General features: G+C 50.7%; 10 protein-coding genes across 10 annotated transcripts; 2 read left to right on the top strand and 8 right to left on the bottom strand.

The window, feature by feature from the left end:
• Positions 1-1,087: 1,087 nt before the first annotated feature.
• Positions 1,088-2,110, bottom strand: LDX57_004850 (uncharacterized protein; the record flags this gene model as incomplete). The annotated part of the gene is made up of 1 exon (XM_046086526.1): positions 1,088-2,110. One exon carries the CDS (start codon positions 2,108-2,110, stop codon positions 1,088-1,090), a length of 1,023 nt encoding a protein of 340 aa, XP_045942491.1.
• Positions 2,111-2,578: 468 nt separating this feature from the next.
• Positions 2,579-3,670, top strand: LDX57_004849 (uncharacterized protein; the record flags this gene model as incomplete). The annotated part of the gene is made up of 1 exon (XM_046086525.1): positions 2,579-3,670. The coding sequence occupies one exon, from the start codon at positions 2,579-2,581 to the stop codon at positions 3,668-3,670; it is 1,092 nt and encodes a 363-aa protein (XP_045942490.1).
• A 771-nt stretch (positions 3,671-4,441) lies between these two features.
• LDX57_004848 (Zn(II)2Cys6 transcription factor) lies at positions 4,442-5,506 on the top strand (the record flags this gene model as incomplete). Its single annotated transcript, XM_046086524.1, has 2 exons — positions 4,442-4,879; positions 4,943-5,506. 2 exons carry the CDS (start codon positions 4,442-4,444, stop codon positions 5,504-5,506), a joined length of 1,002 nt encoding a protein of 333 aa, XP_045942489.1.
• A 269-nt stretch (positions 5,507-5,775) lies between these two features.
• LDX57_004847 (putative histidine acid phosphatase) lies at positions 5,776-7,635 on the bottom strand (the record flags this gene model as incomplete). Its single annotated transcript, XM_046086523.1, has 8 exons — positions 5,776-5,978; positions 6,044-6,152; positions 6,209-6,438; positions 6,508-6,878; positions 6,943-7,050; positions 7,146-7,264; positions 7,324-7,457; positions 7,524-7,635. The coding sequence occupies 8 exons, from the start codon at positions 7,633-7,635 to the stop codon at positions 5,776-5,778; spliced, it is 1,386 nt and encodes a 461-aa protein (XP_045942488.1).
• Positions 7,636-8,081: 446 nt separating this feature from the next.
• LDX57_004846 (allantoate permease family MFS transporter) lies at positions 8,082-9,936 on the bottom strand (the record flags this gene model as incomplete). Its single annotated transcript, XM_046086522.1, has 7 exons — positions 8,082-8,678; positions 8,727-8,981; positions 9,029-9,088; positions 9,135-9,280; positions 9,393-9,584; positions 9,643-9,687; positions 9,738-9,936. The coding sequence occupies 7 exons, from the start codon at positions 9,934-9,936 to the stop codon at positions 8,082-8,084; spliced, it is 1,494 nt and encodes a 497-aa protein (XP_045942487.1).
• Positions 9,937-11,311: 1,375 nt separating this feature from the next.
• LDX57_004845 (uncharacterized protein) lies at positions 11,312-11,882 on the bottom strand (the record flags this gene model as incomplete). Its single annotated transcript, XM_046086521.1, has 4 exons — positions 11,312-11,386; positions 11,439-11,468; positions 11,523-11,582; positions 11,658-11,882. 4 exons carry the CDS (start codon positions 11,880-11,882, stop codon positions 11,312-11,314), a joined length of 390 nt encoding a protein of 129 aa, XP_045942486.1.
• Positions 11,883-12,834: 952 nt separating this feature from the next.
• LDX57_004844 (cytochrome P450) lies at positions 12,835-14,688 on the bottom strand (the record flags this gene model as incomplete). The annotated part of the gene is made up of 3 exons (XM_046086520.1): positions 12,835-13,344; positions 13,412-14,241; positions 14,307-14,688. The coding sequence occupies 3 exons, from the start codon at positions 14,686-14,688 to the stop codon at positions 12,835-12,837; spliced, it is 1,722 nt and encodes a 573-aa protein (XP_045942485.1).
• A 2,619-nt stretch (positions 14,689-17,307) lies between these two features.
• On the bottom strand, positions 17,308-17,961 carry LDX57_004843 (uncharacterized protein; the record flags this gene model as incomplete). The annotated part of the gene is made up of 2 exons (XM_046086519.1): positions 17,308-17,777; positions 17,880-17,961. 2 exons carry the CDS (start codon positions 17,959-17,961, stop codon positions 17,308-17,310), a joined length of 552 nt encoding a protein of 183 aa, XP_045942484.1.
• A 1,179-nt stretch (positions 17,962-19,140) lies between these two features.
• LDX57_004842 (protein-arginine deiminase domain-containing protein) lies at positions 19,141-21,303 on the bottom strand. The gene is made up of 3 exons (XM_046086518.1): positions 21,173-21,303; positions 20,394-21,081; positions 19,141-20,346 (listed from the first exon to the last, which is right to left on the bottom strand). The coding sequence occupies exons 1-3, from the start codon at positions 21,195-21,197 to the stop codon at positions 19,314-19,316; spliced, it is 1,746 nt and encodes a 581-aa protein (XP_045942483.1). The 5' UTR covers positions 21,198-21,303; the 3' UTR covers positions 19,141-19,313.
• A 792-nt stretch (positions 21,304-22,095) lies between these two features.
• On the bottom strand, positions 22,096-23,426 carry LDX57_004841 (uncharacterized protein; the record flags this gene model as incomplete). Its single annotated transcript, XM_046086517.1, has 2 exons — positions 22,096-22,222; positions 22,279-23,426. The coding sequence occupies 2 exons, from the start codon at positions 23,424-23,426 to the stop codon at positions 22,096-22,098; spliced, it is 1,275 nt and encodes a 424-aa protein (XP_045942482.1).
• Between the last annotated feature and the right edge of the window lie 679 nt (positions 23,427-24,105).

The raw sequence follows: 24,105 nt of genomic DNA, 5'->3' as shown, positions 1-24,105 counted from the left end.
ACTTCATGACTGCCTCTCCACGCGTGTCTACTTCTGTCCGCCACTCCCATCAAAGAATGACAAATAAACGGGCGGTAATTGTATGACCCCACCTGCGAGATGAAATGGGGCTTCTCTTCAGTTTCCCAGTCTAGAAACCCTTCGGCGATCACACATCGCCAACTAGGCAAGTATCTACGTGGAGAGACCTAGTCCATAGGAACAACCCTGAGTATCATAAGAGTAGGAGTAGAAATCTTTGGAGCATAGAGTGATACTTACGTTACCTATAATATCACTGTTATACTCCGTCGCGCCATTTCCCTTCACCGCTAATTGGTTGTCCATCTCGAAAACTGCTCTTGTAGCCGAGTTCAGTGAGAGACGATTAAATATATTAGCTCTAATCTACGTGTTTTCGATACTCCTGGGATGGCCCGCCGTTTCATCAAGATACGATCCCGGTTTATTTAAGAATAATCACAAAGTGCCTCAAGCATAGGAGAAATGATTTTTGGCCAACGTCCAACAGATCAAAATGACCACCGAAAGGTTTGTCAAGTAGCACTCAAGAGCCGGCCTGACCTGGAATAGAATATGAACTGACCGGCCCCCCAGTTCTTTATCTGGCGGGAGGTTCGAATCGGCACTAGTCCTCAGTTTGTCAATGACATTATCATATGGACTGATTATTATTCTGAGGGTTGACTGGATGTTTTTTATATCCCAATGAGCGCCTCTTTCCATTGGCGACTTAACTACGCGCCTTTTGTGATATAATAGTCTCCGTTGGCGCCGAGAGCTCGTCTCTTTTCTGGAATAGCCTACAAAGCAAAAATAGGGCTTATTTGCCTGTAATATAGGCCAGTACTTTGATCTACTATACCTGGGTATTACTCTGGCGGGGAGAGCTCTGTCTTAGAGGGGTTCACTTACCTGAAGATTCCTTAAAATGGTTGCCCTCCCTACCTGATTCACAACTTCGATTACAAGTTATGGAAGCATTTTGCCTTAGGGGTAAGAAAAGTGTCTGGTTTGAATACTATCAATAGCCCATAATAGTACGCCTAGCTAGAGTCTATCAAACTCCCATACACTCAATAGGAGTTTAGTTGTCAGCTAAGGCTTTAGCCTTATTGAGTGGATGTTCCGGGCGGCCAACGTAAGTACAAGCAACCCTAGTGCCGTGCACTATCTCACGGATGAAGTCGTTGATAGGTTTGGCCTCGACGTCCGGGTAGAGATCCTTAGCGTTGAGGTATCCCAGATACTTTGCGTGCTCAGGTGTGTTATCGCCTCTGATGGCCCAGCTGTACGCGTACGAGATCAGACCTTGCTTTAACATGACTTGTATGTTTGTTGGGTCCTTGGCAATGGCCTCCTGCATCCATGCTAAAGAATCTTCAGCCTCTTCTTTCGAGAGGTATTTCCTCGGAATCGTTTCGTTGGTAAGAGCCTCCATGGTATCCCAAATGTGATTCTGAGTTGTCACCTCGCTGTAGGCAAAGACTTGCTTGTTGAGGGTGCGAGGGTCGGCAATGATGCGGGCAACATACTGGCCAATGTCGGCCACATCTGTACCGGCAAAGTTGACATTCCCGTCGGCGCCGATGAGGGTCTCTGGAAAGGAGATAGCCGAATCTAACTTTCCAGAGGGAAGGCGGGGGAGGCTGGCTTGGTACCACCATCCAATATCGATGACGGTGTAGGGAAGGTACAGGCGCTTGCACCTATCGAGGAACTGTTCTTTGATATCGCGCATCGGCATGATTCCACGGGGCGGAGCACAGGGTCCAAAGAAGCTGGGCACGTAGCGGCCAACACCGGCTCGGTAGGCGGCGTCAATCAAGGCTTCCTCTGCTTCCTTCTGCAACAGCGTCAGGCAGGAGATCACGACATCAGCGCCAGTGAGTAGGGGTACAAGCGCGTCGATATCTTGGAAGTCGGCGGGTTTGACGGAGGCACCTCGCCGAATGAGGTCCTGATAGTTGTCCTTGTTGACGGATTCGGGACGGGCCAAAGCAATAGGTTCGAACTGATCTGGCGATGCAAGGAGCGCATTCATAATGGACATCCCGGTCTCGCCGGACGCCCCACCAATGATGACTCTGAGTTTCTTATCCGCCGCCATATCGAATGCCTGACTGTCGGCGTGGTTGCTTTCTCGGGTGAGTTTGGGTTGAAATGAAGGCAATTGCGATAGTGGCTGTGAATGGGTCAAAATGTGACCTTATATATTCGTAAAAGTCAGAGGCCAGGTTTGTAATCATACTATTACGTATCATAGACATAGCAGACGTGGTGGACGTTCCGGTGGACGTTCCGGTGGCTGGTCCGGTGGCGGCTCCGAGGTGTTGTTTGAGGAAGAATTCGCAGGCGTGGTTTGTGAATATCATCTTCTGTTCTGCTTTGCAATCATCCGCCTGTCTTATCTAACTAGGCCCACCGGACTGTTTTCTACTAAAGCAGGCAATGGTACTGTGGTTGCGAGGCCCTTCAAAGTTACTCTCCAGGCTGGAGCACCTACAAATTGAGACCACCGCTTCTCGAAACGCAATCTTTTCTGCCAATCCACCCGAAATCCCCGATTTAGCAAACCATGGCATCTGATGCCAGGATCCTCCTCACCGGGGCCACGGGCTTCGTCGGAGGCAGTGTCCTAACCACGCTGCTGCTGCAGCTTCCCGCCTCGACCCAATCCAACCCTATAACATGCCTTCTCCGAGGCGCGGACCGCGCAGCCATCCTCACCTCTACCTACGGCGAGCGCGTCAAGCCTATCCTCTACGGCGGCCTGGACGATCTCGAGACCACCACCGCGGTAGCGGCACGGCATGATGTCATCATCAACACCACCCTGGGATACCACTCCGCATCCGCCCAGGCCCTCCTGCGCGGCCTTGCGCAGCGGAAGGAACAAACCGGTCGTGATGTTTGGTACATTCAAACATCTGGTGCGTCCAACGTCAGTGATAAGCCGATTACCAAACAAGGAGCGCCGGCGAGAGAGTTGGATGATCTGGCGGGCGATGTGTATGCGTATGAGAAAGGGCTCGAGGCGGAGGAGGCCTTCGCGCAGCGGACGACGGAGCTGGGCGTGATCGACACGGGCCTTGAGCTGGGCGTTAAGACGCTTGTGATCATGAGTCCGATCGTCTATGGAATTGGCACGGGCCTGTTTAACAGGGTCAGTGTCCACACGCAGTACATGAAGGCGATCCTGAAGATCGGGCATGCGGTGGTCTTCGGTGCTGGCTCCGGTGTCTACGACCACGTTCACATTGAGGATCTTGCGGACCTCTACCGGCTTGTTGTGCAGGAGATCCTGCAGCGGGGAGGCGAGGCTTTGCCCACTGGGAAGAAAGGGATACTGTTCAGCGCCACCGGACGGCATTCGTGGCTGGAGTATTCGCAGCTCATCGCGGAGGCTGGCTACGAATGCGGGCTGCTGTCGGAGAAGGAGGTTACTGTGCTTGATACCTTGGAGGAAGTGGTAACGATCCTCATCCCGCACCTTGAAGTTACAAGTAAGGTATTCGATGCCGAACAGCTCATCTCGGCTGCTGAACACTTCTGTTCGAGCGCGAAGACGGTCGCGAAAGTTGGCCGGCGCATTGGGTGGACACCGGTCAGGGGGGCCGAAGCCTGGAAGCAGTCGTTTCGCGATGATCTCGATGCCATTCGGTCATGAGAGACAGGACTATACACCTTGAGCTCTCGAGATGTTTTGGCATATCTGCCTGATACAAGGTCTTTAGTGCTTCGTTCTCTTGCTGTGCCCATCGAATGAAATGTCAGATCTCGCCGTATCACATCATGCCTTTGGTTACTGTTTAAGTAGTAGGTAGGGCTATCTGTTAGTACTGGCTCTTGCTAAGGTACAATTCCGGGTATTGTTAAAAAAAGTACCCTACTGAGCCTAATCAGGAACTCTTCTAGATCGTATTAAAGGGGGCGCTTTTACAACGAATTCGGGGTGTTGAGGGTGGCTAGGATGATTAGGGTAGGCTGCGGCATGCATTCAGGGTTATACATGGATTTATATATTTTATAAGATAGTTAATAAAAAAAAAAGGGATGGTATTATAATGCAGGCCGCGAGATAACTATTCTACCTAATAATGGGTCAAGATAAGTTACTCGGTTAAGTAATGGCTGTCCCGTTAACGCATTATTAAGCAGAGGCAACACAACCACCACGGGCACCACGGGTGGCAACAGAACCTATACACAATAAATTAATCACATATCACGATGCCCCCAAGGAAACAGACTCCGTTACGCAGAGCAAACCACTCCCATGCGGAACATCCGACCCGCCACCGCGCCAAACACAGACAAAGTCAGTCATCTCAGTGTCCGACCTGCAGTCGAACATTTGGGCGAAGGTGAGAAGGGCACTCTTTTCCCCCGTCGCTGTCCCAGCCGCTAAGGCTAGTGTAGTGACACTCTTTGGCGCCACATGCGCCAGATCCATGGAGTCGTCAGACCCCCTGATATCAAACATGCCTGCGCGCATTGCCGGCGCGCAAAGTCCCGCTGTCAGGGAGGAGTTCCATGTAGCGAGTGTCTACGTCGACGGATCCACTGTTCTCTCGACGACCGGACGGCTGAGGAAGCTCTTTCCCCCTGTCGCCCGACAAGTGCCGTCGTCCCGGAGTCTCCATCGTCCAATGCAGACCGCTCCAAGCGTACACGGCACTTTCTGTATCTGTACTTTGAGAAGTTCCACCCACACTGGCTCTTCATCCATCAGGGCTCCTTTGACGAGGACGTCGAATCGCCCTTCCTGATACAGGCTATGGTTGTCATTGGGCTGTGGATGAGCGACGAGCCAGATACGCGATCGGCAGCAATTGAGATCCATAATACTCTGGCTATGGCCATTAGCCAGCAACGAGTGGGTGCCCCTTCACGAGGCTTTTCTTGTTCGGGTATCTACAGTACTGAGACGTGTTACTAGGGCGTATGGGATGTCTCTATTGCAGAAGATGTAGGCAGTATCCAATGCCCAATCTCCACTTACCAAGCAATCCTACTGCATATAATATTCGCGCTCATGCAACTCGGCGGGGCGAATCTCGGCATAGATCTGAAGCCTTCTCTCACCCAGACCAACGCTGACCTGCTCAACTCGCTTGTCAGAAGTTGCAAAGCACGGGGGCTGTTATATTATCCTCAGATACTTTCAATGTTTTCCCCTAGTGATTCCCCTCCATACCTCTGGCTGGGTATTGAAGAGATCAAGCGATTCAATCTGGCTCTGTACAAAGTCTACCGGGCCACTAGCAGCATTGCAAACCGACCCAGTGACACACACCGAGATTCAAGTCTGACTGCTCGGGAGTTGCAGTTTCCTTTGCCGGTAAATACACCCTTATGGAAGGCAGTGACCAGGACGGAATGGGATGCCGCAGCACATGTCGGCGTGTTCGATGCCCTGCTAGATGATGTCAAGGAGGGCATGTGGATCTCGAGGGCCGCTGATGCCTATGACTTTGATCACGAACTATGTGCAGATAACTAAAAAGTGAGTGTCTTCTCAATGGTCTGTCAATCAAGCAGTAAAGAACTAGTTTTGCACACATAAATTTAGAATTCTCTTATCTCTAAAAAAAAAACCCCAAGGCTTAATCGGGTTCGCCATTACATTGCTAATAGAATGTCTATTTGTGCGCCCCGCTGAATTAGATTCTTGATCGTTGCCCAACCAAAATCCCCGCGTCGCGCCTGTTGGCGTTCATGATACTGATACGGACGCCGACATACGTACAGAGGAACTGCAAGCCATCCTGCCTAAGGCTTAACAGCTCTAAGATAATCCAAGGTCAAGTCCTGGAAGAAGGTCACGGCGCCGTTATCTCCGGCCGAGATTTCCTTCTCTTCGAGTCCGCAGATAGACGCGAAGGAGCCATATCTCTTTCTCTGGTTAGAAACGTACGAGGCGTACTGCTCAACGGGGCAGCTCTTCCCAGGACCAGAGTTGCAGGACGGGAGAGCTATCATCATAGCGATCATTAGCATACCTATCCTGAGGATTTGTATGGGGTATGAGGTGACTTACGGTAGACAGCATCATTCAACAAAATGCGCACGTTCGTGCTGTCGCCACAATGCAGTCGCTCCAATGCGATGGTTCCTCTCATGGGGTTGACTCGGCTGCTGGCGTAAAGCTGGACAAACATATTTTAGATGGCGGAGAATATATACAAACGGATAGAAGACATACTCTATTCGTAATTCTCTTCTTCGCCGAAAGTGGCTTCTGCTCATCAAACACGCCCAACAGCGACGCCAGCTCGTTGATCTCGTTGTCGTGTGTGAACGCGACAATTAGCGGCGGAAGAGTCTCAGTGCCATTCTCAGTCTCCGCGGTAGCATTGGGTCCTGTCTGCAAGAGATCGACGATTCCTTGAAGCACGGGGAGCATGACGGTCATGTTCTTGTTCACACCGGGGCCTTCATGAACATCTAATCAGCAAATCCACAGTATACCACATAGTGGAATAGTCAAAAAGGGCAACATACCGGTTCCATAATAATACCTTAAATCCTGCCGATATTCATAATCGAGGATCTCCTTCTTCGTAAATACTTCGCACCACGGACTTCTTCGGCCAGTGATCTGCGTCTCGAAGCCGCAGAGGTACGGGAATATGGAGACCTGGCTATCGGTGAGGGTCAGGTTTCCTGAGATCAAATCGTTGAGGCGCTTTGTAATCGGCGGAAGGTAGATGCTATCCCACGTGGAGGCTTGTTCACCGCCGCTGGCGTCGTTGAAGTTGGGACATTGTCCGGACGGGGCAAGCGAGTTGCCCACGGCCTCGGAAGCAGACGCGTTCACGCTAATGACGTTGGCATAGGAGGCGTTGGGGCCGAGGTAGCCGCGTGCGAAGAGTCTATGTTCGTTAGATGATTAATCAGGGGGGGTCTTTCTGTGAGAGAGTAGGCATTTGTCCATACCTCGCGGAATCAATAGTTCTCTGGTACTCGTTTGCCCAGAGCATGAAGGGGGTATTGTCGGCGTAGAAATTTGGGTACCGGAAGCGTAGATTGGCGCCGAGATTATACCTTCACTGCATGTCAATCGCCCGTCTTGGTGCATAGATGGGAATGGAATAGAACAAGGAAGCAATTCATGATGAACGTAGGAGAGAATAACGTACAGTTCCTTGTACCCCGTGACCGAGAGCTGTCGGATCTGCTGATCGGGATGCTTCAAGACAGGAGCCCAGTTGGAGATGAAGTTCAACGAACCGGAAGCAGTGAACTCCGCAGATTGGAACTGCCGCTTCATTAGTTGACCAATTTTAACATTATGGTACACAGATTGGTAGCACGCACAGCCTCATGGAGAGCCTGCCACTCATCATAGGCCCCGGGATCGGGATACCTGCTTCCATGACGAACGACGTATACTGCCTGGTCGACAGAGCATCCGTCCGGCACAGTAGACGGGATGGAATTGACATTCGGTCCTAGCCATAATTAACCCGATGACTCTGAATGCGCCCGCATGAAACAAAAGTCCTTGTGAAGCATACCAGCAAACCAAGGGGAATTGGCACCCAAATGCTCCAGAGTCTCAAAGCTAGACACGGCCGTAGCAGAGCCTAAGCTCAAGCTAAGCAGTAGGGCCGTTGTTGCGATTGACATTGTGGATGCGTTCTCCCAGATGATCTCTACTGCTTTGGTTCTGGTTCATTCAATTCATCTCCCAATCTCAGAGAGCGTACCTGCATTTATATCCTCGGGGAAATTAGACATCGTGCCACGGACGCTCTAACCTGTTCCTGCGGGGTTGACTGACGAGCGTCGTTGCAGGGAAGCTAAATCGTTAGTTCGGCGGCGGCGGATTTCGTTGGAGGAAATGACATCGCGGAGTTCGACCACGTGCTTGGCTCGTTTAATTGCTTTCATTTATTGCCGATTGACGATCAGAGTCTGGACTGGGAATGACATTAAAACGTCCGGTTTTGGTTTGAGACTAATTGCTAGCTAGCAGTTGTAGCTCGATATTTGCGAAAGGGCCACGGTATGCACATCGCTCTATACAGTCTAATTAACGGACATGTAAGCGATAACTCACTACTGTCATTCGCTTAAACCTGGAATATCCACCTCGGATCTTTATCCCCTTTGAAGTCCCCCTCTGCATCCCCAATATCGCCCATTAGCGCCTGCAAGCCCTCCCTCTCGCGGACTTCGGCCTTGCGCACATTCTCTCGCTTCAATACCTCCCAGAGAATACCTACGACCGCAATGTTCGCGATCAGATACCCCAGCGCGAACCCATGTCCCAGGTAGTACCGCGGACTGGTCTCTGTGCGATAAAGCTGCGTTCCGAGAACCGCGCCGAGATTGCCGATAGAAATCTGCATGGCGTTGGCGATCGCCCGCTTCGTCTGTCCGGATACGTTGTTCGCCGGCCAAGACAGCACGATCGCTACGGCTGGGTAGATGCCCGCCGCGGCGAAGATGGTGCCGAGATAGGAAACTCCCGGGCGGTGGTCGGTCAGAAGGAGGATGTATCCGATGCAGGCGAGCGCGGAGGACCCCATGATGAAGGGGGCTCGAATGCGCGTGCGTTCCGAGAAAATGGCCACCGTGACAGTGAGCACGAATGCCACAGCATAGGGTGGGACGGAGAGTAATTGCGCTTCGGCGGCCGTGTAGCCAAGCTCTTTGATGATTGTTGGCTATTTCTGTTAGTATGGTTATTCCAAACAATACAGGAGAAGGCTCACCAAGAACAGAGACAGCGTGTATAAGGGCAGCGACATGGTGTGAAATCCGAGACCATATAACCATACTTTGGGATCCTTGAATGCGTCGCCGACGGCCGTCCAGCTAAATCTTTCATCGCGAGTTGAGTCATTGTCATTTTTCAAGCGGTACTGGATGAACGCGCGTTCCTTCTCGGACAGGAATTCGGCGGTCGAAGGGTAATTGTAGACCCAGAAATATGCGACAATAGACATTACCACCGTAAGTAGTCCTTCCTATTCCTCGTCAGCTGAAGTCACCGCCGGTGTTCGACTGAACACACCAAGATGAAAATCCATCGCCATCCATTATAACCCCCGACGCCTCGCATGTGTGCGATTCCCTATAGAATCAGTAAGATGATGCCACCATACACGAGAAGTTCATACCCAAGCGAGAATGCCGCCAAAAGCACCCGCCAGCGATGCAGCGCTGAAGAATAGAGCCACTCGGTAGTGTTGCTCGTTTCGCTTATACCACATAGACAAGTAGAAAACCACGCCAGGGAAAAGGCCACTTTCCGCAATCCCAAGAGCTAAAGGTACCCGAAGCCTTTCGGTCTCACGGATCAAGTGATCCAATGAGCCGAGAGACCCCTTCTGCAATCAGCGGTCGATCTATCGTGAGACAGAGCGCCTGATACATACCCGTTCGCGAGGTAAGGTACCCTGCATAGTTCTGCACAACTCCAAGAAGTGTCGCCACAATACCCCAGATTAAGGTAAGTGTTGGTAGCCAGATTCGAGGAGTAGTCTTTTTCAACACGATATTGCAGGGTATTTCAAACAGGACGTAGCCAATGAAGTATAGCGTTAAGCCCGTCAGATACTGATTTCCAGCTGTTTGCGGACTGGGTATTAGCGAAGGTCGCATTCTCGATAGTAGGACGTAACACACTCATGCTGATATCATCACCCATGCCCTCCAGTCGTGCATTTCCAACTAACCCCAAATCAGCATCACCCAGTGCAGGCCATTCCACGGAGACCTACCGTTGCTACGATCCAAGAAAGACAAAAGATACAATATCGTTAACGGGGGCAGCAGCCGAATATCCAACTTGCGCAGCAATGCCTTCTCATTGATGCCCAGATCTTCATTCACCTCGGGGCTAGCAGTACCCGACGCCGACTTCGGATTGGCCTCCGAAGAGGGAACACCCAGTTCCTTGTTCTCAGTCAACTCCGCCATGGTGTCGACCAAAAAAGCTATTTCAATGTCCTACACAGACAAGCTGACAGCGGACATTTATTTGCAGAGCGCATTTTTTTATGCCCTGGGAGGACCCCAATTATTTAACTCGCACCACATGGCAAGTCGCAGCAGCACCTCATCTTTCCCACACCTCGCGCGATAGACTCTGCAAATGACAGTGCTCCGCCGGGATGTTGATCATGCACAGCAAAGAAGCCACCGCGCCGTTTTTTCGGTGGGCCAAGCAAATGAGGTTATGCCGACGTTCCTGGGACCGGGAATTATCACGAATTCAACTCCGTAGATAGGCTGCCGATGAGCAATCGGGGTTCCGCGATGACGAATATCAAGGTGGAGCTGGCAAATGTAGATCATGATTCATGTCTGGGAGGAACAACCAAGTCTAGCAGGTTCGATGCATTGCAACAAGGCTTTTGCGCTAAATCCATGACCGGAAGTCATCCGACAGAAGGGTTCAATAGGTATAGACATGCACAGCTGTGACGGACCTTTGAATGCAGCCCGAAGCAGATCAAAAGGATGATCCGTGCGAGAAACAAATGGAAACTCCTCCCCCCAATAGGCGGTCGTGTAACTCCGCCCCACGGTCCTGTGACTATCACGTGCCAGCACTATCCCCAATTAAGAATATGGGGAGGGAGCGGTTAGGGAAAGCGGTCTGTTTGTTTTGCCCAAATCGATCATGCAGCGATTGTTGCTTCTCCAGATGACAACTCCTCTCTCTGATGCGTATTCTATCAAACTGGGAAAGCATAGGCCGGCTTGCCATCAAGCTACAGTTTACCAAAAGAATGCTCATCAACTGCCGAATGCGCTCTATGTCACCCGAACTACTGCGTCAACTGCGAATTCCGATGCTTCATATATAAAATTGCTATATGTTGACTTCAACACAGCTCATGCCTCCAACGAACAATAGTTTGGAAATAGTACCCGCCACGAGCCCATGATTGCGATTAGAGCCACGAAAGGTGGCTGGGCTATGTAGACGATATTCACTTCCAACACATTCGTTAAGGCCTACCACCTCAGATGAAACTACTAATCAGGCAGATGGAGCGCTGCTGATACGTTACGAAGTCATAATTGGATACTTGCAATATAGAGAAACCGATACGTGGCCATGTTGGTCGACTATCGTTCACTAACGAAGACCAGCAAATGAATGACAACAGTTGGAGCTGAGCACACTCCTCAGATATCTCGAGGAGAAAGCATGTTTCGGGCGGATCCCAGCCCTCATACAGAACCAAACCAAGACCGCCTGAACCGATCATATTGATCCTCCTTCATGGTATCAACAAGTCGAGCTTTCTGCTCTGGTTGTCAATTGAGGCCGGTCGATCCACGCTTACCACACGGGGGTTTCAAGTGGCTTAATTCCGTCGAGGTGCTCCCGGGCACAAACGTTTCCAACCAGGACGCCCTATAAACTGGTTAACGGGAGTTACTCACGGGTTTTCAAAGATTCGACTTACCTCCTTATTGAAGAATGGGGTGGACTTGGTCTATCATGTCTTTATTAGTATCTGAGCTTCCTGTGCTCGCAAAAGAGAACTTACAAACTTAGGGCAGTCGCAGATATGGTGCAAAAAGTGCTTGAAGTCAAAGAAATCTGAGATCTGGATTTCAATAGTTTAAATTAGCGATACATCCTTCTTGATCGGAACGAAAAGATAGGAAAATGGAGCGTTTACGCCGCCAACACCGCAGATCAGGTTCTTGTTCCAGTCCTTATCAAAGTCCTTGTCCTTATCCTTATCGAAGTCCTTGTCTTTGTCGAAGTGCTTGTCCTTGTCGAAGTGCTTGTCCTTGTCGAAGTCCTTATCCTTGTCAAAGTCCTTGTTGTCATTGCGTGCGCCCAAGGCGGAAGCAGATGCGGTTGCCACAATGGCAGAGACGAGCAGAAGGCAGACACGCATGATGAGCGAATGTGGGAGGGTTCAGGTTGGAAGTGTGGAGTTGCTAGGCTGGTCTCTGTCTGGTGGGCTATGGAATGAAAGTCAGATTGAAGGGGGAGAGTCGATGGCTTTATATGTTATTCGGATAGGCAGTACTGGATAAAATCATCGAAATAAAAATTGTCGATTCTATCCCCGGATGTGTTGAAAAAGTCGGAGCTGACCATTTGATGACACTGGTGGTCATAATCTAAATTCCGTGGGGTCAAAGCATGAGCCGTAGATACGGCATAGTCAGATGCAAGTATAGCAAAGGGTACGCCTGGTTTGTCGTTTGACACGTACACTCCCTATCCGGGCCATTTTGATATGAGCTGACTGTGCTAAATTAGGATTTCAACTTCGCCTTCATGGTATGACCATAATCTAACGTAAGGAGACACAGCATTTATGGGAGATCTCAGGCAACTGAATTACTCTACTGACGCGGCATTGACTCGTAGGAGCTCTTGGATGTCTTTGAGGAACGCGCAATTCCTGACCGATGTGCTGGCGAACAAGGATTGGTACATATCTATCAGATTCCACCACGGCGTTTGAAGAGATATTTGCTCCGTACTAAGGATTTGTGATTCGTCAGGCCTTTCTGACACTCGAACACTGCACCATTGAATCTCCAAGGAGAATATAGAGGGGAGGTGGCACACCACTCATTAACACTAGTATGGCACGATATTGAGCAAGATTCGCTCGAGCTCATGAAACCTGATGCACATGAATCAGAATTCTCACAGTAGATACCTTTCTCAAGCTAAGGCAGTAGTGTTCCATACGCAATTCCAATCCACATGTGACTTTATCCCCCACCCAGTAGAACTTCGAATGCAGCATTATGCCATACGCGGTTGCATGTATATCGTACACGTAAAACCACTCCGCATGCAGTAGTACTCCGCAGTCATTTGGATGCAGATCAGGCCTTTTTGCACACCAGCTGAATGCGATCAGGGTCCCTCATACTCACTAGCAATTGTAGTTCCACGTCATTGACCGTATCAAGGATCCGCCGCTTTGATTCTTCGAAAGACCCGCCCAGGTTTCCCGCAACTCCGAGCCGATGATTCCGTAGCAAACTCGCAATCACGGCCACAAACTCTACCTGCGAGAACTTGATTCCCGGGCAATTCTGGGGACCATCGGACCACGGGAAGAATGTGCATTTAGGAGGGGTGATGATTACTTCGTCTCCAAGAGACAATGCCTCGCTTTGTTGGGTCTTCGGTGCCGATATCCAACGTCGTGGGCTCCAGGAAAGGGGATCCTCCCAGTATGCCGGGTGGGTTTGGAGCGCCATAATACTAGGAAGCACCCCTGTGTTGGGTGGGATGACTATAGTCTGGGCCCCGACTTGCAAACTCTGCGGTTCATCGTTTGTCCATTTAGGAATAGCCATAATAGGTGGATAGAGGCGAAGAGTTTCGAGCTAGATGACAAGACCCAGTTAGTTAGTCTCCCTGTTAGGGAATCGAAAAAGTATATGGAAGCTATACCATAACAGCCTTGGTCCGTTTGAGTTTCGGAAAAATCTCACTATATCCTCCTTCTGTATTCACCGAACCTAGGACCTGCTGCAGCTCCTCGGCCACCCACTCCTGCACGTCCGGGTAAGCAGCCAAAAGCAACGTCGCAAACGCCAGGGTGTTCGCCGTCGTGTCGTGCCCAGCAAAGTTGATAACAAAGATATTCCCGAAGATCTCATCAAGGCTCATGCCCTTGCCACTGCCACCCCTCGCGTCCTCCGCTTGTTTCAAATCCAGGGCCCGAACAAACGAGGTCATGAGACCCCCGGAGCCAGACGCTCCCTGCTTTGAAGCAGTTATCTCGTCGTCCAGCATGCGGGCCATATGTGCTCGAAAAGAGACTGTCGCATTCGCCATACGACGCCATGATGCTGGTGCAAATGGCAGCGAGAGAAGCCGCCGTGGCATGACCATGAGCATGATGCAGTTGTCCAGAACGGTTTGGAGAGCATTCCGGTAGCTTGTTACGGTCCTTTCCGTCTCTACGTCCACTTGCGTAGGTCCTGTCGTCGCAGGGGTAGTGGTGGTGTTGTTTGCGCCGACAAACTCGTATGATCTTCGAAATCCCGTGGCAGCCAGCACGTTCAGTGACAGCGTCCGTGTGTCCTTCGCTACGCTCCTGATCTGTGAAGTCGAAGGTGCCGTCCAGGTGCTCAACATCTGCCGCGTCTGCTTCACGCTCTCATCCCAGACAAAAGTCATGATGCTCTCGTTGAACGGCGTCGCGAGAATCTTCCGGTGCCGTGGCCAGTCCTTCCAGCTAGCTGTTGAAATGCAGGGGCCATATATTTCCAGCTGCTCTAAAAAGGTACTTAGATCAGCCCTAGTCTTGCCAGCGAAAAGCAAAGCATCTCAAAAATCTTACTATACATCTTCGACGGGCGCAGAAAATTGAGCCGTCGTTCGCAAATGTTATGAGCTGCATCTGCATCCGCAACATAGACATAGATGTCCACGGGGCTTATGAGCGCCCAGACGGGGCCGTACTGGACATGCGATCTTGCCCTATCGGCAAAATTCCATCCCCTGCGACCGTAGCGGCTAAGGTTGCCTAAGTCTATCCGAAGGAGATCAAGGATGCGAAAGACATGGGGGCTCACGATCATCCAGACCAGGTTACTAGGATCGATGAAAATCCGTACTAAGGGTATGCCCATTGAAGATGCCCGGCGGTAATTGATTTCCATGCTCACTATACTCCAGCCCAAGTAGGCCATGGATAGGCCTACCAGAGCTTCCAAGATCATGATTATAGTGTCTCTTGGAGTGCGGAAGTAAACAGTAGTAAGGGAACAGCTGTCAAAATGGGAGTGAATGAATTGAATCGGAAAGAAAGTGAAGAAAGGGAACTGCGAGAACCAGGATCTCCTAGGGTTATTTGGTTTTCGGATAGGGCGGACTGCCTCCTAAGAATAGTTAACAGGCATCATCATTGGCAACCGTTCCAATTTAATTGGTCTTGCTCGGGCTAAATCCATCCTCTAATTAATTGCCGGTCTCCAATCACGAAGGCCAGTATGTCGTTAGTGTTGGGAACTATTCTGTTATCCTGTCTGCCTATGGAGATTGCTAGATCCCATCGCAAGGCTTGAACTCCCAAGGAGCTGCCATATGCTAGTGTTCATTTGGCGTTAAACTATTGGGCTCGTTTCTTCGGGGGCGTCCAACAGAAGTTCGATGCTGACCTTTCACTGGACGGCCAGACCCGATAGTTTTATTAAAGCACACTTCACAATTGGGCCCGGGGATTGTTAGACTTAGACTTGAAAGGCTTTTGTAAGATTCCAGGGCGCTACTGGAAGCCACTCGGGCTTGTGTTGAAGCATTTTTTTCAATGCAGACGGAAAGATAACAATGTTGTTATACAAAGGGGACCCCCGTGGGTTTATATAAATCACACTAGGATTTTCGCATTGAGTTGGTAGTTTCCGGTTTGGGTTGCAGCCACTGAAAATATATGTCGGCTTGAGGCTATGTCTTAAAAACTCTTTATAGCTGAGCAGTCCAGGGAGGAAAAAATAAAGAAAAAATGCTGGCACTTTACATACCAGTTTTGTTCATGTTCTTCTTCCCGCCGAGCAAGGCGGAGTGGAGTTCCCCAGGGGCTCACTCAGACCAACACCGACTTCAACATCAACGCGCCTCTCCCCCCGATGCGTCAACTGCATAGATCGAGCTGACAGGCCGCCTTCGATTTGCAATCTGACTTCGGAAATTCCGACGCCTTATTGCGACATAATTCATGATGGGCAATTTATGCCCCTTGCTTTCTCGGCCCTTGCGCTTGCTCGCACCTTTCTTTCGCTCTGGTCCCATTTATGAGGCAAGCCGACCATGTCCCTTCCATCAAGCCGGGGGTGCATTTCATGCTACTGCCTTCAGTTTCGCAACTTCATCCACGGAGACAAATCGCGTTTTGTATGAACCTATTGAGGATGTAGAACGAATGGAGTACTACCGGCCCGGAGGCTATCACCCAGTAACACTTGGCATACGTTTCCAAGATCGCTATCGGGTGGTCCATAAACTCGGCCATGGCACATAATCGACGATTTGGCTGGCCCAAGACGAATTATCCAACAAGTTTGTCGCAGTCAAAGTGTGTACGGCGGACTCCAATCCCCTCGAGAATAATGTACTCTTGAAGCTATCGGAACCCCAGCAGCCATCATCAGTTATAGGCAGATCTATGATTCCTTCGATACTGGAAAGGTTCAAACTCCGAGGCCCTAATGGTAGTCACGTCTGCTTGGTAACAAGCCCCGCGACAATGAGTCTTTCCGATGCAAAGAATGGATCATGGATCAGCCTATTCCAACTTGAGGTAGCCCGATCGATCGCAGCACAGCTTGTGATTGCAGTCGAGTATATCCATTCCCAAGGGTTCGTTCATGGAGACCTTCATCGTGGAAATATCCTCCTTCAAACATCCTGTGATTTTGACCAGCTATCTATTGAGATGTTATATGAGAAGTATGGAGAGCCGATACTGGAGCCAGTTAATCGGTGAGATGGCCAATAGCTCCCACCAGGCGTCCCGCAATATGGTATAATACCGATTTGGCTCGGAGAGCCAAGCGAGGATGTGACAATCTCAGAGTCCAGGATCTGCCTTTCAGACTTCGGTGAAGCATTCTCTCCATTACAAGAGAACAAATTCAATTCTCACACGCCTCTCTTAATCCGCCCGCCAGAGGAACGATTCGAGCCAGCTAAACCTCTTACATTCTCATCTGACATCTGGCCACTTGCCTGCACCATCTGGGATATCATTGCCCAGGGATCACTATTCGAAGGTTTCTTGACAAACGAGGATGACATGACCTGCCAACAGGTCGTGTTGCTTGGCCCCTTACCGATTGAATGGTCGAAAGTATCGAAGGCATGTCAAAGCAAGACCAGCCCACATGGAGAACCGAGCGAACCATGGGAGGATCGCTTCGAAAGGAGTGTGCAGCGACCACGGATACAGGAAAGTAAGCCGCCTCTTGAACTAAGCGAACGAGATGCTCTGTTATCAATGTTGCGCTCGATGCTTCGCTTTAGGCCGGAGGACCGTCCTTCCGCTCAGCAAATCCTTGAGTCTGAGTGGATGGTGAAATGGGCTCTTCCAGAGTTTGAGAATACTCGTTATAGTCAATGATGGCGATGCGTGTAAGGTCTGGATGTTTTGTTGTACTTAATAAATGACACGGACAACTAAATGCCACGAATATTATTTTCTAGTTCATGTTCAGATGACAGCAAATCGACCGACACATATTAAAGGAGTTAAACCACTACGCTAAAGTACCGATCGCATTAGATTCAATGTCCCCATCCCGCTCTCGCTCCCCTGAATGATGCTAAATCTCTCGACAAGCCACCTATCTCTCCCGGCCCATAATTTCCGGTATAGGTGCATTATGATCCAGTTCCACGGGAGGCTTGTCCATTCTAGTTCCATGCGGGTATACATAGCCCGAGGGGTGACGACCGAGCGCAGTATTCGTGGGAACAGGTATACACCTAGCGCGGAGTCGTTCCCTACGCTCAAACAGCGCCCACGCCAGGAATGCTAACATCAATGACCCCAAAGACACTCCTAGACCCGCTCCAATAGCTATTTCCCTGCTGGGCGAGCCACCTGAGGACTCTGTGTCTGTGGCATTGAACGTGGTCACGTTCTGAAGAAGGGCTCCGCCAAATAGAACACCGGTGTCGGGTAAGGTGAAAGTCGTCGCGCCGTCGCAACCATAACTCCTGTTCTCAACGGTTCCGAACCAGGTGCAACAATACGTGTGCTGTCCGTTTTTGTTGTCCTCCCACTGGAGCCAGTAAGGATCACCGACCTTGTCTATGGAAGTCAAAGTAAGTACTACTGTGGATGAAGGAGGCATGTTGCACATAATTGTATGGTGAACAGGAATGCTCGTAAAGATACTTTGGGCGTACGTACTGCAATGTTCAGGACATCCCTGGTCCCATTTTGCGTTCGTGCATGCTCCTCGATATAGCACGTAGGGTTGGTCGATTGACATGCAAAATCCATTTTCTAGACACAGAGAGTTTCTCTTACAACAGGAAGTGTGTTCACTGGAGGAGCAGGGGACCTGGTCAGATGCACTTTTACCATCAGGCAGGTAGCATGTCCGGTCATCGTTAGACATCATGCGAAGATATGGGCGGTGTGTTGGCTAGTGAAAGCACAGTCGGAGCATGGTTGACATGACAGTTGGATCTCTTCTGTTTAAACAGGTCGGTTTTGCGGTAAAAGGGGCAGGGGCGACGGGGTGGGGGATATAAGGTCACTGGAATGTGCTAATATTTTAGTAAGACTTGGCTGTGTTCAATCAGTAAGGTCGATCCCAAGGTACACTATACGTATAATCTGTCGATGTAACGACTTTCTATGCAAAGCGATGTGGGACAGGAGCGGTCTGATAGTTCGAACCAAGGCGAAAGGCTTCGGGCTACAGTGTTTCATGAGACTCAGGTATCTCCCAGCGACACTCTTTCGGCACCACCGCGACAATAGAGATATAGGTACGAAGATATGTATAAACCGCTTCTAGTTGTGGCGTGTAACGCTTACTGCGGGGCTCCTTTCTAGAGGCTGAGCGAATGTGAAACGGGTCGGTTCTAGTGAGTTGCCAAGTACCAAGGGTCCGGGGAAGAAGAGTGGTCTACCTGTCCTGGGCTTGGACGTTTGTCTATACAGCCTTGTCATAAGACCGTACGCCTCGGGAAACTCCACTGTAGGTATAGCACGATGCGCCAAGGCTGGCCGGCACGGCGATCCTTACGGTGCTCCATTGTCAAAGGTCTGTTTTTGGGGGTCGTTTCATGATCCCTGAGGATCGGCCAATAGTCAAAACTCGATTGGATGGAGAATGGTACTTTGCATTTGGGGGCTAGAGAAGAAGATGAGAAGGTTCACTTTCCCCTCAGTAAGCTCCTTGGCTTTGATTATATGGTAAAATAGGCTCTTCTTAAGTTTGAGGACATGCGCAGCAACTATCAATCATTTTCAAACTAGTTACAGCCTCCCACCTTCCCCGTATCGCTCAAAACAAGCTGAATGACTGCCTTTCGAGCCATAACCAGCTTGGTAGACCATGTGGTGGCTTGGCTGTGCTGAATGTTTGCCTCGTTGCCCGCAAGCCACCCTATAAGAGTGTATTTTCTTACCTATGATGATGAGGTTGAGGTATAGGCATATGGGACACAGTCGCGCCATGGTATGTACAAGACAGAGGACCGACCATCTGGGGAGAAAGGAAAATATAATCAACAGAAACCTATTCACCAACTCTGTCATTACGTCACTTACAAAGGACAGGCAAGAGGGCTCATCGTCGAACAGAGTCAAGGCAGCACAGCTAATAGAGCACTAGCCATCCTGATTTCGCCACCATGCCTGCGACATATCACGAACCGAGTTACTGCCACAATGAATTTCTCCACCATAGTTATGGTGGGAGTTCCAGTCGTCAATGAAGACGAGGTCAATTCCGATATCGGCGTACTTTCTGCGGATGGCTGCTGCAAAGACATCGGTACCATTGATAGACGGTCCCCATGGGTTGGGCCCAATGGAGGTGTTGAAGCCAGTGAGGACGAGGTTGTTGATGACGCCTGGGAAGAACGCATCCACCTTGCGAGATTGAGTGTCGTCACCGAAGAGCTCGCTTCTCTTGAACAGGGAAGGGATGTGGATGAAGTCTTTGTCGGTAAGGCCGACTTCTTTCTTCAGGGTCTCGATGTTGGCGTCAATGCGCTTGGCGCATTCGTGGTTAATTTGCAGCAGTTCCGTATCGTCGAGGGCTTGGGTGATAGTCGAGGGCGTGACTGGTATCGCGTCACAGCCGAAGCTCTTCTCGCAAATGATCGGGGCGCTTTGTGTGTCATTTATACGGGAAATAGACGGGATGTTTCCGTGGCCGGCTTGTTGGAGATCTTTGAGCAGTTGGATTCCTGCTCGAGGGTCATCAACTACCACCAGCCACCCGCGGTCATTGTCAGCGGGCAGAAATTGAAGGAATTCATCCACATGGCCGATAGCTAGCCAGTCAGTATCGAGGAGAATTGGGTCTTGCGTCTCCTGCGCCTGGAGGTAGGGAAGAATATGGTGCTTCTGTTTACCATGGGTACCGAGGATAACGCGCCCAGCCGGCCATAACTTTCCGTGGGCATTGTGTGGAGGCACGGTTTCGATATTTCCACCAGAATTGATCTCGTCACGCGCGCCGCCGAGATGTTGGACTGCTCCTACGCCAGCCTTGCGGTAGTATTCGAACAGTTGGCGACCGGCTACACGGGAGTCCTGGGGACAGCGGATCATAATTCTGATAGAGATAGTACCGTTGGGTCCGGGCATATTAGCAAATCCGGGCTCCATGAAGTCCTGGGCCCAGATATCGCTGCTGTGGTTGAAGTGGTACACATCAGTATCGAGACCTGCGTTACTAACGGCCTTTGAGAGGTCTTCGGTATATTTTTTTGCCACGGCGTTTCAGTAGCGTTTCCCTGAACAGTAATGACCTGCTGCACGGATTGCAGGTGATGGTGAGTAAGCACTGGGGCGACTCTCATATGCACTTCATCCGTCGAGTTTAGATTCTTTCCGATGATCGAAAAGCGCAGAGTGGCGTGGCCATCCCAGCCATTGGGACGGCGAGTATCGCGCCCATCGACACCAAGCTTCAGTCCCCTCTCCAGTTCTTTCTTAGTAAACGCATGAGTGGAGTTCACAAACGCCCACCCGGCGCCATCAGGGCGGAAGACGCGAACATTCTCGCGCGCCCGCTTCTGAACAACGGAGACAAAGCCCTGAGCATCGCCAGGGAGGCCTAGAATGGGGACCGTCCAGACAGGAGCCATCAGGTCGGAAGCTCGCTGGATATTGTCCGAGGCATCATTGCACTTGTCTAGCTCCTCGTTGGATAGTGGTGGTCCGCTAAGGGCCTTCTTAGAGCATCGTCGGTCAGTGTCTCCGATATTAGGGAGGAACACAGCGCCGCGACACTCGGTCCATTCCTGCTTCCCCGTAACGTCCGTGTCACCGGTCAAATCGATGGTGCCGTCTCTATTTATGTCTGCACGTATGTCCGCGCGAGGACCGGTCTTTCCTGCCAATGCAGCGGGGAACAACAGAAGGCCTAGTGGATATTATGATTGTCAGTTTCAATTCTGATGGCCTTGCAAGGAAAGTAGTAGCAGGAAGGAGAATAAGTGGGAGGAAGATTTCACCTAACAAGGCACTGCGGGTATTCATGGTCAAGGGAATGAGGGTTTAACAAATAAACCTTGGACTCGGTTGGAAACGCCGGCGTGGAAGTGGTCTGAATTTATAGAGTCTGTGTTTGCCTCTGATCCTGGCATTCTCTACCTATACTCCCACTATGTTATCCAACGCCAACATGGATTTACAGGCAAGCAATGTCGATGATTGGTCACAGCGTATAGACGTCTTGGCAGGTACTTCGCTTGCCTACTCAGGACTAGTGTAGTAGTACAGCTGAAAAGGGACGGCCCGGGAGCCATCCGGGCACGCAAACATTTAGTCCAGACACGCACCCAGACTTTTTTTTATTATTTATATAAAACTCATTTAGCTGTCTCTGTTGAGTAATTTCAGAGCACTCCGGGAAGACTGCTTGCAAACACGCGCATGAGCCTCATCCCGAAAGCACTTGGCCATGGGATGCTGCCATGGAAAATTTGTTCTGCGTCCAGCCATGTGTGCCCTAAATCTCGAGGGCCTTCATAATATATAATTCGACATTTCAAGCCTACCCGGATATTATGATAATAATATGAGATAGGTATGAGGAGACTAAAGAAGAAGGGAGGTCGAGTTACAGAGTAGGGACGCCTTACGGGGACGGCGAGGGGAAATCCATCTCGTTGTATATCACCACCAAGGGAAATGAAGGCAGAGCAGACTGATGAGGTGGCGGCGCCTGGTACATCTTATTGGTAGCTCTTATTATAAGACAGACGATCATCGCGAGGCGACAAGACGATTAGGTGACTGCAGTCTCTAAACCCAGTTGAGCAAGTGCTTCTTGGACTTATGGTTCGGCGGGTCACGGGCCTCTACAGTATCAACGTCAAAACATCATTCGATATCATGCAGCCATCTAACACTTAATGGTGGTGGTTCTTGCTTCTCACGCCTTGGCAACATTTCCCGCGACAGCATCATAATAAATATTCACTGTCGGTCCCTTCTGCGCCGAGTAGGAGAATCCCAACCATCGCTGCACGTTGGTCGTCTGCGATAGATCCTGCCGGGGGCTACACAGCATCAGTCAGTATTATCCTCCTAGATTAATACCAAGAGAAAGACTTACAATCGTTGTCGCAGCTCTTCCTTGTAATGACTCGCTGAATGCGTCCAACCGAGAACCTGGAAGAAATCCATCAATGCATCCGCGATGAACTCGTCATTCACCCCGAGCAAGGGAAAGTAGATCTGGGGCTTGATTGCCGAGCTCCCAGGCCGCACTTCATAGTTCAACATGAACGGCAACCGCTCCGGGTCGATCGTGTCACAAGCTTTGTCACCCAGGTTCAAACGCTTGGCCAGTGTCTCCGCCAACTCCAGTCCTTTCGTCGTGGTCTCATCACTCATCACACCGCCGATGGTCCAGTACTCGCGAATCGTGGCGAGGTCCATGCGGAAATTCGCCAGGTACAGTTTCAGCCGCGACTCGCTCGGATGGAGACAGTCGATGCCTACCATGCCCAGCAGGGATCCATTCATGGTTCCCTCCGCGGGTACGCGCGACTTGAGAAAGTCCTTGAACACCGCCACGGCCGACTTCAACCCGGCATCCTCCCGAGTCGCCTCCAAACTCTCCAGCGCGCGGAAGCCCAAGTCAAATAACGACGTCCCCGATCCAATATGGGCAGGGATGGGGTAGAAGTATGCCTTAGGCACCATGTCGTTGTTTTTGAAGTCGATCGATAGGCTCTCGACTCCGTGAGACTCCCGAATAAGTTTGCCCGTGACGGCGTTTTGCTGATCTTGGTCGAGGGCGAATTGGCCATGGAAATGATCGAACCACCGCAGATCAATCTGGGGGAGCATGGTCGTCAACTGCGCCAGCATTTCGCGATTGCTGTGGCTGTTCAGTGGGTCGTGTTTCGTTCCTGCGAACGGCCCAATGGGGCTGAAGCCCACTCTACAGGTGGTCGCGGTGTTGTCCATCTTGACACTGATCTCAAACGGGTGCCCTCCATGCGACAACCCGCAGATGAAGTCCGGTTCGACCCCGGGCCGTCGGAAGGTTCCCATGCGGGGGAGCACTTGTCGGTGGAAGAAGGAGAGGTATTTATACTGCATATCAACGCTGTAGTCGCATTGAATCATCACACGGTTGAGACTTTCAGCGGTATTGAGCCACCATAGCTCGTGGTCGCGATTGTCGAAGCCCAGTCCCTCGGCTAGGATCTGACAAGGGAGCACATCGTTGGAGGCCGCGGGTGGAGGCAGCATTGTGAGGGAGATTCTTGGAAATTGGTCGAGGGAATGGGATTAATGGTGAGGTTGAGATGAGGTCAACACCAGCGGTCGACAACTCTGGAAGATGCAAGGCACCGCGTGTTTAAATAAGGCGGACGGCATGCTTGCTTTTTGCGCCGAATGTGCAGGTACCTTCTCAGCTGCCAAGACGCGCTGATCCACTGGTGGGGGCTCTCAGACCACATCTTAACGAATTGCATGCTGACGCGAGTCGATTGCTGCATCTTGTTCCACATCCGGGTATGGACCTATCAGGTGTTTTGCTCTCGGTACTCCATACGAGGGTCAGATCAGACAGGTCTCATCAGCAACGAGCAATACTGACATTGGTAGGCCATCCTTCGATAAGAAATCCTCTTGTTTAGTTAGTACCATCGGTAGTTCCAGATAAAGTTCAATAATTCGACGCCATCATCTGACAGCCACCAACCCAGCTCATTTTCAGCCCGGTGGGGGCAGAACGGAGCTTCTCCTCAAAGTCTATCTGTATCCCTCGCATCGGATTGAATCATCTCGATCGGCAGGTGTACGGAGAATTTGGAGTAAATGGCGAGTGGCAGAGCATGGATTGGGACTTCGCAAGCCCTACAAGGGGTGACCGGTGGATCCGGGATCCGGGCATTGAGCCACGCCCTCGTCCTAACCGTATGTA

This window comes from Aspergillus melleus (genome assembly GCF_016097325.1).
Source record: "Aspergillus melleus strain CBS 546.65 chromosome Unknown contig2, whole genome shotgun sequence".
Lineage (NCBI taxonomy): Eukaryota > Fungi > Ascomycota > Eurotiomycetes > Eurotiales > Aspergillaceae > Aspergillus > Aspergillus melleus.
This window is presented reverse-complemented; position numbering and strand designations above follow the sequence as displayed.